A 16,938-nucleotide genomic window follows, 5' to 3' on the forward strand; every position below is an offset into this window, starting at 1 on the left:
GACTACCTCTGCACTGAGATAAGATGATAACACCACAAGCTGAAAGAGTTTGTGGGAAATGTCAAGTATAAAACATTAGTTTCCTTCCTCAGATAGTTCTGAGTTTTTATTAGCATTGTCTGTGTCCAAGATTTTTTTCTTTATTCTTGTAAGATACCTTCAGCTGGATTAAGTATAATGCCAATGAATACTTTTATTTATAACTGTGCATTTAATTTTTATTTTGCTTTTCTAGATTAGTATTTCAAGAATATTTTCAGTGTTGAGCTGCCCTATCACACAACCTCAGAAATCTGTCCTGCCTGCTGTTAAGTGACACAGTGGTAGTTTCTTTATCCTGTTCCCCCTTCCTTTCCTTAAATGTCATCAACTTTTTAGCACCTCTAACAGGGACCAAAGGCTTAATCACCTTGTTAGTGTACCTAAATCCCCATGAAACTAACTTTTTGTTGTTTTACAAACAAAACAAAAAAAAGCAAGGGTGACTTTTGCATCAAACACATTTTGAGCCAATATTGTGGATCACAATGTTCAGTTTTGGCAAAATTTATTGTTACTGTTCTTTTTAAATCTTTTGCCTCCCCAGCATCTCTGGATAAATTTCAGACCCTCAAGCATCAGCATCTGGATTATTCATGGAAATGTTCAGGCTTTAAATCTGGGCTGACATTCTTCCCTTTATTCTCAACTGCACCCAGTCTGGGCTCCAGAAATGCCAAGAGACTCACTCTGATCATCTAGAACTGAATTTCATCTTATCATTTCCTGTCTTGAGTCTGTCTGGATTGATCTTTAAAGGAAGAGATTTATGCAGTCTGCTGGATTTTAAAGAGCAATGAATGAAATGTGCATTCTTACTCGATTTTTTTAATGCATGGAAATCCTTGATTTTCTGCACCTTTTCTATGCATTAATATTTTTATGAGTGATTTAAAATGCTTTTATATCAAAGAGCAGAATTAACATAATAGGACTTCCTATAAAACTCTTATATAAGAATCTCCAGGAACAGAGAGGGTTACATACTGATTTTACTATGCTCTTAACAAGACATTTACTGAAGTGCACATGTATTTAGTAGGAATACTCCCATCTTATGGGGTTTTTTTGCTATTAAAATAACAGCTCCATGATTTAAACCTCAGACAAACCTGCAGTGATAAACCCTTTTTGTTTTGCAACTGTGCTGCAAAAAAAAACCCAATAGCATACTCCCTGTTATATGAGAAAATGTACGTGAAGAGGTGTCCAACAGGGACTAGGCTTCTGCTGTTAAACTCTAAAAGAAACTTTAAATGCTGTACTTTGCCACACCATACATATTTTACTCATACAAATTTTTGGTTGATTTATGCTCTTTATTTTGCTGAAGTTCATCAGTTGCTGAAACAGACTGTTCATATGAATAAAAAGAAACAGTCACTACAGCTATGATTATTTCCATAAGATAGTATTAAGAATAATGCCATGTGTTGGAAAACATTTTTGGAAGTCAGATGAATCTATAGTTTTCCATTATAATTGGTAGAGGCTAATAGGATGTTTACCTTTATATTGTTGGTTTTATTTCCCTATTTGCATATTTTTCCATTGTATTCAGTATGCAAGAGTCTTTTATTATTTGTTTATAATACAGTGGTTTTATTTTGTCTTTTATAGGGCTAAAGAATTCATTAAGGAAAATCCTTGATACAGGGCAATACAATTCATGTAGGAAAATTGTTTTCATTTATGCAATTTCCTGTCTGAAATATGAATCTAACAGAAAGTAAGAATCCGACAGTAATTTGAATTTCTGTTTGGGCAATGCCTCAACTCTTTGCTCTATTTGATGATGTATTCAGTATTTTCACTAATTCCACTGAAACACAGGGGGACTCTACATGCTCCCAAGCTTTCAAACCTCCCATACACTCTGCATGGAACTGATCTACGTGCATGTAGAATGTAAGTATATAAGTATATTGTGCTACTAGGAAATTCACTTTTTGAATCCTGAATTTCCTGGGTAGCTAAAATAGCTGAATAGCTAAAATGTTTTTGCTGTATAATTACTTGCCTATTTTATCACCACAAACTGTTGTTACAAAAATGTAAAGAAACGACAATGGTGGGAAGAAAAACTGGCTTTTTATATTATATAAGAGAAGCTGTCTTCTTTTCCTCAAAGGGAGGTTTGCTGTCTTAAGGAGCCTCAAAACAGTGACTTCCTAACATTTATGTTGTAAATTTTCCTCCCCTTTAAACAACAATAGTTTGAGATTTTATATAAACAGAAGCACCAGTGTTCCATGAAGATGCATGAAAAGGAACGTGTCAGGCACTCTTAATTAGAAATAATGTGGGGTTTCATGCTTAAGTCAGAGTTTTATGCTTAGGCCAGGAAACAGCAAAGCCATTTCCTCTGTAACATCATGCAAGTAGCCAGTGTCCTCCCAAAATGACCACTCGCTTTGGGAGGCAACATGAAAGGATCTGCCAGTCAGCGTGGCCCTGAGCAGGACACTTTAGTGAGGTCCGTAGAGAATCCTGATGTTTGCTTCACACTCCCAGCTAGCTGAAGCTCCTGAGAGTGCTCTGGGAGCAGACCAGCAGCTGCACACCTGTGTATCCAGGAATGAAAAAAATCCCTCTGTTTTTAATCACAGCATTCTTGAAATCAAAATATCAAGGTAGCACAATATAGCATTATCCTAACTCGGTAACACAGGTGGTTTCATTGGTAAAAGGCCTAACTAACTGTTGTTTATTGTGTGCTATAAAAGCAAACCCAGTCTTCTATGTCTCTTTCTTACAGGCTATGTACTAAAGCTCAAAGACATTATTTAGTACCTCACCTGCTTCATTACATGGTATTTCCTGTGGAAGAATGCAAATGAGCCAAGCTCAGAAAGTAAGCATTGCCATACTGCCTGGGGAGACACACAGCATTTCTGCAGATGACTTGATTACCAGCAAATTAGCACCTACAGAACAAATAGCAGCAATTCAGGTGTTACTGAAAGAAGGTGTTCCCAGACAATGCCATAAATGGAAAAGTAAAGGAAGAAAAAAAGCAAGTATTTATCACCTATGCAACAATGGTTATCTTTGAATGAAAAATGGCTCGAAGGAGCTGGGAGATTAGCAGCTGAACAGGTTACAAGCTTTAGAAACAATCAATTTTATACCGACATTTTCAAGCTGAAAATGAAGGGAAGCAAGCTTGTTCTCCACAAATTCTAAACTCATCATTATTTCATTTTCTGTTATCTGTTCTTGTCCAAAATAGTGTTTGTTCTCAAATTGTTTCAATTCTCCTAAAGATTACTATCACAAGAAAAGTTTCATCCACATTAAAGAAATAGTGATTTAGATGCCTAATGCTAGAAATGCCAAAATTTCACAGGTCTGATCTATGTGAGGAGACAGAGGTTTCTACTGATTTTATCAATTGTTTTTCCCAGAAATAAAAGCATAACTTCTTGAAAAGTGCTTATCCATGCAAGCCTTTATAACAAAATGCTACAGCTATCTCAATTTTAATAACATCCAAATGAAAAAAAAATCTTTAAACAATACTTAAAAACACTACTTAATTATTTTAAATGGCTCATGACTGGTTGTGAATGGATGTGAACACAAATCAGAGAATGTATTAGCAAATTGACAACTATTTAAAATGTTTCCATCACTATTAACTGTTTTCACCGTAATCTTTCAAAGCAAGAAATGCCCAACAGGCTCCATAATGTTCTTTCCCAGAACAGACTTGTGAAATATATATCAACTCTGTTCAGTAAGACAACCCTATAGCTCTATAGTATACCTTATAGCAGTAGAACCTATAGCTGTTCTGAAGCTCATGGTTTGGGGGTAGGTGGCAGTTGCAATGAAAAATAGCTTTACAGAGACTGGAACATCAGTTGTTAGAGTTGGTTGGTGCTTTGAAGAGCTCTTTCCTTATCTCAACAAGCTCTTTCTTTCTCATTATCTTCCCTCTAGGTATAAATAAGGTGTATCTTAAGCTCTCATTTAATCACATTTTTAATCTAGTCTTAATAATCACAGAAAACTGCCGCATTCCTTTACAATTTCATGAACTCCTCTAGAAGGGTTTGAGGTGTAGGTTGTTTTTAACTCATAAGCTACACAAATGACAAAACTAGGAACAGAACGGATGGATCCTAATTCAGGATCTGACGTAGCAGAATACCTGCACCCTTAACATTAAGCACATGAATCACACAGATTTCTTACACTCTTACAGTTAAATGCATGTAAAGCTTACGTGCTCCACTGGATCTGGGACATAATTTCTAAATTATGTGAAAATGTCATATTAAGTTGTATTAAAGCTCAGTTACACAGACACTTGCTTCTGAGGTGGTAAAATTCTACAAAAGTGTTCAGGAGGGCAGAAGAAGGATTAGTTGAAAATTGCTTCACCACTTCCTTGTGAACCCAGCTGCTCTTCCCTCAAAATCCCATTTTCCCTTGGTTTCAAAAACACTTCAGCAAGTTAACCCACATTAAAATAAAAACCTGATATGTAGTAACTGATAAAAAAAGATGGCATCAGATTGGAGTTATTTTAGATATCTTCAAAAACTTCTCCATAATTTTGTGAACTAAGAAAGAAAAAAAGTAGGGACCATATGATAAGTCCAGGTGACTGTGCAACTAATGTGATTACTCACAGATGCAGAGTATTATGAAGTGTTAAGTTACACCTCACAAGGTTTACCTAGTCTCATATCAAGGCACAAGATTATATCCATGAGTGAAAGTGCAGAGAAGAACGTTTAAGTTAATTTAGACAATTCCTTTTTGCATTGCTCACCAAAATAGTACTTCTGTTGAATTTTATGATATCAAATAAACTGTATGGGAATGGCTAGCTATTTTATAGAATTATAGAATCATAGAATAGTTTGGGTTGGAAGGGACCTCTAAAGGTCATCTAGTCCAACCCCCATGCTGTGGGCAGGGACATCTTTAACTAGATCAGGTTGCTCAGAGCCCCGTCCAACCTGACCTTGAAAGTTTCCAGGGATGGGGCATCCATCCACCTCTCTGGGCAACCTGTGCCAGGGTTTCACCACCCTCAGCGTAAAAAATGTCTTCCTTCTATCTAGTCTCAGTCTACCCCCCTTTAGTTTAAAGCCATTCCCCCTTGTCCTGCCACAACAGGCCCTGCTAAAAAGTTTGCCACCACCTTTTTTATAAGCCCCCTTTAAGTACTGATAGGCTGCAAGAAGGTCTCCCTGAAGCCTTCTCTTCTCTAGGCTGAACAACCCCAACTCTCTCAGCCTTTCTTCATAGGAGAGGTGTTCCATCCCCGTGATCATTTTTGTGGCCCTCTTCTGGACCCGCTCCAACAGGTCCGTGTTGTTCTTATGCTGAGGGCTCCAGAGCTGGACACAGTACTCCAGGTGGGGTCTCACCAGAGCAGAGGAGAGGGGCAGAATCACCTCCCTCGACCTGCTGGCCACGCTTCTGTTGATGCAGCCCAGGATACGAGTGGCCTTCTGGGCTGCGAGCGCACATTGCTGGCTCACGTCCAGCTTTTCATCCACCAGTACCCCCAAGTCCTTCTCGGCAGGGCTGCTCTCAATCCCTTCATCCCCCAGCCTGTATTGATCCCGGGGGTTGCCCCGACCCAGGTGCAGGACCCTGCACTTGGCCTTGTTAAACCTCATGAGGTTCACATGGGCCCACTTCTCGAACTTGTCCAGGTCCCTCTGGATGGCATCCCGTCCCTCTGGTGTGTCAACTGCAGCACTCAGCTTGGTGTCATCTGCAAACTTGCTGAGGGTGCACTCGATCCCACTGTCCATGTCATTGATGAAGATATTAAACAGTACTGGTCCCAATACGGGCCCCTGCGGGTCGCCACTCATCACCAACCTCCATCTGGACATTGAGCCATTGGCCACTACCCTCTGGATGTGACCACCTAACCAATTCCTCACCCACTGGACTGTCCACCCATCAAATCCATACCTCTCCAGTTTAGAGAGAAGGATGTTGTGGGGGACCGTGTCAAAGGCCTGACAGAGGTCCAGAGAGACGACATCTGTAGCCCTTCCCATGTCCGCTGATGTAGTCACTCCATCATAGAAGGCCACTAGATTAGTCAGGCAGGACTTGCCCTTGGTGAAGCCATGCTGGCTGTCTCACATCACCTCCCTGTCCTCCATGTGCCTTAGCATAGCTTCCAGGAGGATCTGTTCCATGATCTTCCCAGGCACAGATGTGAGACTGACTGGCCTGTAGTTCCCCGGGTCTTCCCTTTTTCCCTTTTTAAAAATGGGGGTTATGTTTCCCCTTTTCCAGTCAGTGGGAGCTTCACCGGACTGCCACGACTTCTCAAATACACTGGATAGTGGCTTAGCAACTTCATCCGCCAGTTCCTTCAGGACCTGCGGATGGATCTCATTGGGTCCCATGGACTTGTGCACCTTCAGGTGCCTTAGATGGTCTCAAACCTGATGTTCTCCCACAGTGGGCGGCTCTTCATTCTCCCAGTCCCCACCTTTGTCTTCTGCGGCTTGGGCGGTGAGGCTCGAGTACTTGCCAGTGAAGACCAAGGCAAAAAAGTCATTGAGTACCTCCACGCTCTCCGTGTCCTGGGTAACTAGGTCTCCCATTTCGTTCTGGAGAGGACCCACATTTTCCCTCGGCTTCCTTTTATCCCCAACATACTTATAGACTCTTTTCTTGTTGCCCTTGATGTCCCTGGTCAGATTTAATTCTATCAGGGCTTTAGCTTTCCTAACTTGATCCCTGGCTGCTCGGACAATTTCTCTGTATTCCTCCCAGGCTACCTGTCCTTGCTTCCACCCTCTGTAGGCTTCCTTTTTGTCTTTGAGTTTGTCCAGGAGCTCCTTGTCCATCCACGCAGGCCTCCTGGTGTTTTTGCCTGACTTCCTCCTTGTTGGGATGCATTGCTCCTGAGCTTGGAGGAGGTGATCCTTGAATATTACCCAGCTTTCTTGGGCCCCTCTTCCCTCCAGGGCTTTGTCCCATGGCACTCTACCAAGCAGATCCCTGAGGAGGCCAAAGTCTGCCCTCCTGAAGTCCAGGGTAGTGAGCTTGCTGTGCACCCTCCTCGGTGTTCTCAGGATCTTGAACTCCACCATTTCGTGGTCACTGCAGCCCAGGCTGCCCTTGAGCTCCACATTCCCCACCAGCCCCTCCTTGTTGGTGAGAACTAGGCCCAGCATAGCACCTCTCCTCGTTGGCTTCTCTACCACTTGGAGAAGGAAGTTATCATCGATGTATTCCAGGAACCTTCCGGATTGCTTATGCCCTGCCGTGTTGTCCCTCCAACAGATGTTGGGGTGGTTGAAGTCCCCCATGAGGACCAGGGCTTGTGAGGCTGCTCCTATCTGTCTATAGAGGGCCTCATCTGCTCGGTCTTCCTGGTCGAGTGGCCTGTAGCAGACCCCCACCATAATGTCACCTGTCCCTGCCTTCCCTTTAATTCTGACCCATAAGCTCTCAGTTTGCTCCTCATCCATCCCCAGGCAGAGCTCCATGCACTCCAGCTGGTCATTGACACAGAGGGCAACACCCCCTCCTCATCTCCCCTGCCTGCCCTTCCTAAAGAGCCTGTATCCCTCCATCCCAACACTCCAATCATAGGAGCCATCCCACCACATCTCCGTGATGCCAATAACGTCATAGCCCTGCAGGCGTGCACACGTCTCTAACTCCTCTTGTGTATTCCCCATGCTATGTGTGTTTGCATAGAGGCATTTAAGTTGCGCCCCCGATGAAGCTGTCTTACTGGCTGGAGTTCCTTTGTGCTGCTCTTCAGGCGCTCTCCTGCTGACCTGTGTTCCTTCCCCAGGCTCTGGGCATCTATTGCTGGCCCTGGCATCAAGCTGGTAGGAGTAGGATGGATTGAGGTTCCCCTCCACTGGCATCTCTAGTTTAAAGCCCTCTTCACCAGCCTGGCAAGCCTATGACCGAAGATGCTCTTCCCCTTCTCTGACAGATGGACCCCGTCAGCCCCCAGTAGACCAGGTTTCTCAAAGTGAGTCCCATGGTCTAAGTAGCCGAACCCCTGGCTGTGGCACCAGTCCCGTAACCATTAGTTGACTCGCCAGATTCGACTGGCCCTTTCAAACCCCTTCCCTTTGACTGACAGGATTGATGAAAAAACTACCTGCGCTCCCGAGTCCCTTACCGCCGCTCTCAGGGCTCTGTAATCCTTCTTGATAGTCCTCAGACTGCTCCTGGCCGTGTCACTGGTGCCCACGTGAAACAGCAGCAGTGGGTAATAGTCAGTGGACTGTACGAGGCTTGGTAGTCTCTCTGTGACATCCCTGATGCGAGCCCCTGGTAAGCAGCACACCTCTCTAGAGAGTGTGTCCAGTCGGCAAATGGGTGCCTCCGTACCTCTCAGAAGAGAGTCGCCTACTACTATCACCCGTCGCCTTCTCTTAGTTGCGCTGGTTGTTATACAGGGGGCAGATCGGGCTGCATTACTCAGCTCCAGCGCTTCTCCTGGTGTGACAGGACTTTCCTTTTCAGCCTGCAGAGAGGTGAAGTGGTTCTGCAAGGGCACCTCAGGCTTCGGGGGAAGACTCATCCTCCTGCTGTTCCTTGCCTTTGCAACCGTCCATTCTTCTGCATTATTGGCCCCCCTGCTCCCTTCTGTGTATGCCGGTGGGGGAGTTTTTGGCTGTTTGGTCGTGGGCTGCATTTCCGGTTCAGACTGTGCTTGGAACCAGCTATCTAGGTCCTTCTCTGCCTCCCTGATGTTACGCAGCCTTCTCACAGCCTCCTGCAGCTCAGCCACCTGCTGCAGGAGGTTCTCAACCTGGGCACATCTTTTGCAGGCAGTTCTGCTGCCTGTCCCTACCCCAGGAGAGAGGTCTGGGCACTTCCTGCAGCCTGAGGTCTGCGCTGCAGCCTCTCCCTTCAGCAGTTCTGTCTGCGTGGAGGCATCGGCCGCCGCTGGGGTAGATGGTGCAGACCCCCCAGCTGGAGCCGCAGCCTTTACCCTCAGACGAGTGCCCGCCATTCTGCCTTGAGGGTCGGGTAGGATGAGTGCCCTTAACCTGTGCCCAGTTGCTGGGTTATGTGTACACCGAGTCCCCCGCTTGGCCCGTGGAATGCCTCTCCTTCGAAGAGGTGCCTTCCCTCGCAAATGGCTATGCAAACTGCCACGCCACGCCCTAGCTGATGTGCCATGCCCTGTTTGCCCATCCTGTTCGCAGTGCTCCTGGTGGCTAGTGTTCCCTGGGGCTGCCTTTAGTGGGAGTGGGGGGTGGCAGCTGTTGCTCCTGGCCCCTTGTGAGAGCTGCCGGCTCCTGGCGGGTCTCTGAGCTCCCCTGTGGGTTTCCCAGCTCAGGAAAGTCCCCTGTATGCCACAATCTGCTGCTCCGCTGCGGGACATGCCTGCACCGGAGCTGATCACCTGTGGGAGTGACCTACGCACAATTTCAAAATTGCTATAATGGCAACTAGTGTATCAAAGCCAATATACAAAGTTATTTAACTTCTGGCTAAATACTTGTTTGTTCTTAACAAGCCTACTGTGTTCTTAATTTTTAAAGTCATCTTCTAAAAAAACATTCTAAATCTTAAAGGAAAACTTACTACTTTTTTTCAAATCTAGCCCAAAAGCTACAGAGTTCATGTGAAAGTTTTACATACACAAATAAATGCATTTTGTGGGAAATCAATAGGTATCTCATGAATTTAGACATAGGCTGTGGTTTATGACATCAAATTAATTACTGAAGTTTATACATATCTCTAAACTTCTGCTCACAGAGTCCTACAAGGTTATGAATCATTTTGAGGGAGGACAAAATGGGTGAAAGAACACTTGAATTCTGGAAAAACAGAGGATACGGAGTAACAGTATCCTGTTTTTCTTTCTGGGTACCTCAGACTGAGACTTGAATGTGGAAATGAACGCATGGTTGTCCTTCCTCAGCCATACTTCTTTATATGATTCCCTCTTCCTCATCCTTCTTTTTGATGGAAATTGTCACAGACTTGTTTTAAATCATACATACACAGTATCAACATTATTAAGGAGATAAACAGATATATGACCTACTGGAGACATTAGACTGTATGCTTCTAAATGTGGCTGAAATCACAGAAATTGGACTGATTGCACTTATTTTCAAAACCAAATACATAAAGACAAAAAAAAAATTGTCAGAGATGAATGATAATAGTCAATGGTGCAAGTTAGAAATGTTAAGTTAGGAACAAAGTCTAGAAAAGCTGCTAGTAAAAGAAACCTCTACAGTTCAGGGTTATCTTATCAAGTATTGCTCAACAAATCAGGAATTCAACAAGTGTATCCCAGGGAACAAATGTAGTAAAGTCTCCAGGTGGGACTGTTGCAAGATAAATGCCTGTAACAGCCTCCCATTTTACTCCTGGTTTTGTAGTTTTGTCAAAGGAGTTGACCTTTAAGTAATGTAAAGAATATACACAGGCAACATATAAAATTAAACAGATTTCCTGTTTTTAACACATGACATTTAAATATTCTTTTTTTTGAACAATTTATAAAACTTTTACAGAATACTAAAAATTTCGGAGACTTTAAAAATGTTAATCTTATAATTAACAGTCAGGGACATACTTTCTTTGCACATGCAAGACAGTGATATTCCAAACCTATTGCTATGAACTTTACAGTAATAGACTACCATCTGCCTTCATGCTAAAGCAGAAGCATTACATTTTTTACACTCGTGTGTAGGAATTTCACAATGAAGCACATATAACAGCTTAGCTAATAAAGAATTGTTTCATGGAGGAAAGAATGATACATTTCATATTAAATCAAAAAGCTTATTTACCCAGAAAGGAAAAAGAAAAAAAGGTAGCTCAGAGTACGTTATTTACCCTTTACTGTATTCCCTATCTACACAATCCTCCCTTTCTATTGTATGACCTAGCGCTCACTGCTCAGTAATAAAGATTAAATTTACATTGGCAGCAAATTTTCTACACTGCATTTAAAGTTAGAGCTTTCAAAATAATGCTTGTAACAACTTCTCATTTCCAGAAACTTGGTAATTTGTAGTTAAAAAAAAAAGGAAAATACTGAAAACAGTATTAAAGGGAACTGAGGCCTCAGATGGTTGCACATATAGGCTTTAGACTAATTCCTTACTTTGTATATTTTGGCATATATCCAGTGTTGATATCTTCAATTTGACTTCAGCAAATACACTGGTTGTACCCATAATTTTCTATTTCCTTAGAAAAATGGAGACGGATTTCCACTTTTCAAAATTGTCATTTAAGGACATTTCAGATTTCAGAGGTATCTGATTGTTTAGGGTGAATACACTACATATTTAAATAAACTGGCTTGGCCTTATGTATCCGTAATGACACTTACGACTTGAACATATTTCTCATAAGGGCAGAACAAGCTGCTGGAGTTTATTAGTTAAGGAGCAATCAAATAGGAAAATGCAATATTGCATACAATAAAACACTATCAAGTTGAACCACATAACTGAGAAAATAACATTCACTTGCTTTCACTCTAGAAGATGATCATATACACTGTCAGAAATATACAGTTGTTAGTAAGAAACTAAGCAGTGTATCTTAACCTAGATATGAAATAAGCAAATGCACACATTACAATAGAGCCAAGATGCCTACACAGGGTTTGTATATAAGACCCTGTGATATGCCATGTTGAGTGTTACTATGTCAATTGAGTGTATGGTATATTTTCTTGCTGAAAATTAGTTAGGTACAAGGTAGATCACTAAGATGATTAAGAAGTACATTTACTGAAATGTACAGGTATACATTATAGCATGATTAAAACAGATCACAGCTATCTTTAAGGAGTCAAGAGACAATTTCCCTGACTGGAACAAAGTTTCTGGATTGCATTCTTGATAATTTACTTTCTCCCTTGCAAGATCTATAGTAAATAATTAGAAAATGATTACAGATGCCCTTATCTCCTGTAATTATGAGTTCTTTCCAGACTTCTTGAAGAACTGGTCCCTGAATGTCGAAGGTTTACAACAATAGTTCAGTTGGGCAATTTCTGGTCTCATTACACTAAACTATCAATCTCATTGAAACTTTAGGATTAAATAAAATCACATTATGCTTCAGTTACTTTTCAGCTGCTAAATACAGGATACATCAAATCTGATCCTGATCTATATAAACATGTAATGTGACAGCACATGCCCTGGGTAGTAGCTGCCCCAGTGAGCTGTCGATGAGCCTGTCACATACCGCAGCCCTGGCTGACCCAGGAGCGGTAAGCATGAAGCGGGAAGCTGTTCCCTGTATTGACGGTGGGGTTGTAGAGGGTAAAAGCAGAGCTCTGTGAAAAGAGGAACTCTTTAATTTGTCTTCTCCACACAAAGGAAAAAAGAAGAAAAATGTTCTTCTTCCAGTGCCAGAACTATTAAAAGACATCCTATGCAGAAAAATGGATTGCTGTTAAAATCTCATCATTAAGCATGCTTGCAAGCTTCAGCAAAGCAAATGGCATCTCTTCCAATTTTAGAAAAAAAGAAAAGGTCTCTCATGGAAACTAGACCATTAAAAGGATGATATGATTATACAGCTGAGGTTATATTCTCAAAAGGAGCTACTTGTTTCAGGTTTTTTTTAAGGCTTGTATTCTGATTTTATTGAATGGAATAGTTACCAGTGTGTCTAACGTAGGATGCTTCGGTCCTAATCATCAGAGATTTGGTTACAACTGTGACTTATTGTAATAGTCCCCTGCTTTTAATTTGCTCTTCAGGTAGTCATAATCAAGTCATGTTTTCACACATAATTTTTGAAACAAAGTCACAGAAAGAGAGGCAAGTGGACCCCTTCCTTTACACAGGTAAGATAAACATGTGAAGTTCCCTTGGAAATGTAGTTGGAAGGCAGTCAACTCATCCCATTGTATAAACTCAGCAGGCCTGTACTGGTTAAGCTTCAAAGGAGAAAACGGTTTAGGATGATGTATTTTTGAATGAGCAACTCAAAAATAGCTGTTTCAATCAGTGGTCCGGAAGGTACTTCTACCAAAGTCTGTGGCACAGGGCAGTGAGTACTCCATCCAAATAATATGATTCAAACATAGATTATATCAGTTTTTGTTAAAAACACCAAAGTCTTCTACGACTCCTGGAAACTGACAGATCAACTGGAAGGTAAGACTAGGTCAGAAGGCGGCAGCAATCAGACACTGGTAGAAGGCACCAGTGGAGTCCAGACAAGATGTCACCCAACAGAGTGGTTGTGCATATACACTGATATGGCCTACTACCACAGGATGTCTATCAGACTCCTTCTTAAATTTAACATTGCTTACTCCTGGCATAACCCTTGGGAAAAGCTAAAACCTGCTCCCATCCAAAATACCACAGATGATGCTGATACAAAGCATGCCAACTGCATTCTTTGGAACACAGAAGGGAATTCTGGCACATAAAGTGTATGTAAATAAATAAAACACTTTATTGAAATATTGAAAATACTTCATTGAAACACACACTGAATGGTAACTAAATCTGTTATCTTTGAAGGAAACACACTATTTTGGTTCCGCTATTTTATGGTGCAGTTTGCACAGCTGCATGTGTTGAAAACAAGTGCAGATAGTATGCCTGGATACCAAATGCATAGAAGATATTCACAGAATTCAATTTTAACACTGACAATTTGAAAATATGTGATTTAATTTATTATAAACTTGGGAAAGGCTGAAAGGTAAAATATTCCCTGATAGCTAAGCAACACATGACATTTTTTTTTTTTTCTGAGCTCACAGTCATTGATTGCTTTCACATATAGTGAGTGTAATGACCTACTTTCAGACAGTAAAGCAAGGTGACATTAGCTCAGATATACTGGCAGTCTGGCAAGGACATTTTTAACTCTAGTTGCCTGTATTTCATACCATGGGAAGTTCATTAGGAGGATGTGACTGTTGTATAACCACAATCTAGACAATTTTTTTCTTCTTTTCCTGTACACCAGTAATGTCCTTTAATACTATGAGAATTGTCCACCGCCATTTCTAACCCACTGTACCTTAAAAGCTAAAACAGATTTTGAAGCCAGCTATAAAATCTGTCATAGAAAAGAATTTTCTGAAAAGCAGTTATGCAAAATGAATACAATTACAAAACAAACCCCCTAGCAGTTATTGATCAGTTTGTCTTATAGCCTTGATTCTTTTTACAAAGACACCAAAATTGTTCAAAGAATTTTCTATTCAAATTCTAATTAAATTATGTTCATTTGACTAATCTGTGCTTTATGAGCAACAGTAATACAATAGAAATATAAATGAGCTACAGAGTAAAAAAAGCCTTTTTCATCAAAGGACCAGGCACAGTGGTGAAAAAAGAACAATCTGTAGAAATGGAAAACATACAGTCTGTTGAGAAAATCTTCTCCTTATTTTCATAAGTTAACTTTCTTCTGTCCCAGAAACACTACGTTGCATAACATGCATTAACACAGTGCACAACAACTTGCACAAATAATACAATATTTTTTTTCATTAACTCAAGCCTCCAACTCTTGCTAGTGTGCCTGACTCATATCGCCCATCTTACACTGCAAATAAGTATTATTCTAAATACCTCAATGAATCTACTCCTGAGTTACCAAGAGTAACTGGGATGAGAAGCAGAGAAACATGATTATCATTACCTCTTCCCCTTTTCCTGCTCCAGAGAAGCATAAGACTTGCATTTCACAACTAATAAAAAAAGAATGAACCACAACTACCTTTTTCACAGAATCGACCAGTGAAGTGTAGTGGGCAGTCGCACCGAAACGAGGTGGCCCCAGTAGGCAGAGAGAGAGGATGACAAGTCCCTCCGTTATGGCACAGTCCTTCCTGGCATACAGATGGCAATTTGGGGGAAATCTGAGAGGGCACAACAGGCTCAGGCAACTCAGGCACATCAGAAGAAACCATAGGGAATGCTGTTGACAGATGTGTGGTTACAGGAATCCTGAAAGGATAGAGACAACATAACAAAACAAAACATCATGAGACCTAATTTTGCAACTACACTTCAGCTTCATTTAAAAACAGTAGGTTTTCTTGTTTAGAAATTCGGATTCAGAGATTCAGATATATGTAAGAAAATGTGAGTACATTGGTAATTCCCAAATCAAGTCCCCATCCTGAAATCTAGCAAAAAGATAATGAAGGTATTTTTCCCTGTGAGGGAGCAAGAAATAACCTCCATGCATGTAGCACAGTTTGTAGATGCTCTTATAATTCCTTTTTGGTGGATGTCAACAATGGAGTTATAAATAAATACAGGCTTGTATTATTAAATAATTTATTACTTGAAGTTACCAAATCTCATAAGGCTGTTCTAGAAGACATGACTTCCATACAAGTAGATTAAGCATGCATATGCAGAAAGAAAATGCTGTAATACAGCAATACAGTATCTTTTAATTCATAGAAATAACTATATGGGGGGAGGGGAGAGAGAGAGATATGATTTTGTTTTAATTTTTCCCCACGAACTTTCTTGTTTAGAATGACATTATCTCTCTCTTCTCAATTTTTGAGCTCTTACATTAACTACTAGGCTATGTTAATCAGTTGCTTCCTTTTTAATTATTTCCTATCTCAGAGTTGCTAGAAATTAGTTAGCAATACCACCTGTTTGCCCTAATTATCAACTCTGTTTATTACTGCTTTTTGTTTTATCCAGAGAGCCAAACTTGTGACTCACTAAAATCTACAAATTTAAGGCTACCGATTTACCAACCAGAACAACTTAAGTGCATCACACAAATTACTAGGATAAGGACAAAGCAAAAGGAATCAAAAGTTGCAAGAAGATTCATGACTATTTAATAAGCTTGCACAATTAAAAAAATAGTTTTCACTAAATTTTACATAAGAGATAGGCATTCTTCTTTCATTTTATGAAGTTCAAGAGGTTCTACGTTTTTCCAGAAAGCAACTTCTAATTCTGAATTTTGGCAACAATAATCTAATAAAATACCTTACTATTTTTACTTCATTGGTAATTTTAAACTTTCTGAATATTTCTCTTACATCTTAATGTTGCACAAAAAAAAATCATATTCGAGAAAGGGAGACTAGATTGAACTGAAATGTCACTAACATTTTGGCCAAAACAGAACATAGAAATTAAATACTCCATACAATGGTTTATAGGTGTCACAGCCAGTGAAAGTCAGCATTTTGGCAATGTGTTAAACATCAATGGCTAAATTCTTACTTATTTTGGTGAAAATGGGGGTATAAACCTGCTTTACAAAAATTAAAATTAAAAAAATCATATATTTGCCCCTGCCGCACCTTCCCCTCTCTCCTTGTCACTTGCTCTTGTATCAGCTAAAACTTCTGCTTCACCATATTGTAGAAGTTGGAGTATGTCTTAAAAAGAAGCATTTGAAAGGGATGATGCATCATGGGAATAGAGTGTGACTGCAGAAGCAAGGTAGATGGGGACATAGCAGTGTGATGGGACACCTTCAGTGTGACTTTGCATTCTCCACTCCAGGCACCTGTCTTCTTAAATCTAGCTTCCAAATTTTTTACATATCCCATTTAGTCATGACAACCTGAAAACTGATTTTAATAATTTACTTTTTGAAATCCATATTTTAGAAAGTACTAACAAACTTCAGAATATTCTGAAAGAAAACAATATAACACATCCGAAGGAAGTATGTCATCTGTAAATCTCACTATTGAAAAATCAGTTCTCTGAATTATCAATACAACACCTGTACAAAGAAAATTATACATGCTGAGAGGCAGGTAGGGAGGAAAAGAAGCTGGACAGAGGAAGGACAGAAATATTTCAGGACAAAGTAAATAACTAAGAGGACCCAGAGAAAGGCGCAGTAATTGAGACCGGAGTAGAGCCTGGGAAAGAACAAAAGGGACACAGGGCTTATTTGACAGCAAAGTGGAGA

General features: G+C 40.7%; 1 protein-coding gene across 1 annotated transcript in view; it reads right to left on the reverse strand.

Annotated features, from left to right (window-relative positions):
- Positions 1-16,938, reverse strand: part of EYS (eyes shut homolog) — a 1,011,092-nt gene that overhangs the window by 236,229 nt on the left and 757,925 nt on the right. The window contains exon 36 of the mRNA XM_076332996.1: positions 14,749-14,978. Within this exon, the coding sequence (XP_076189111.1) occupies positions 14,749-14,978 (230 nt within the window). The remainder of the gene's footprint in view (positions 1-14,748; positions 14,979-16,938) is intronic.

This window comes from Aptenodytes patagonicus, chromosome 3, assembly GCF_965638725.1.
Source record: "Aptenodytes patagonicus chromosome 3, bAptPat1.pri.cur, whole genome shotgun sequence".
Lineage (NCBI taxonomy): Eukaryota > Metazoa > Chordata > Aves > Sphenisciformes > Spheniscidae > Aptenodytes > Aptenodytes patagonicus.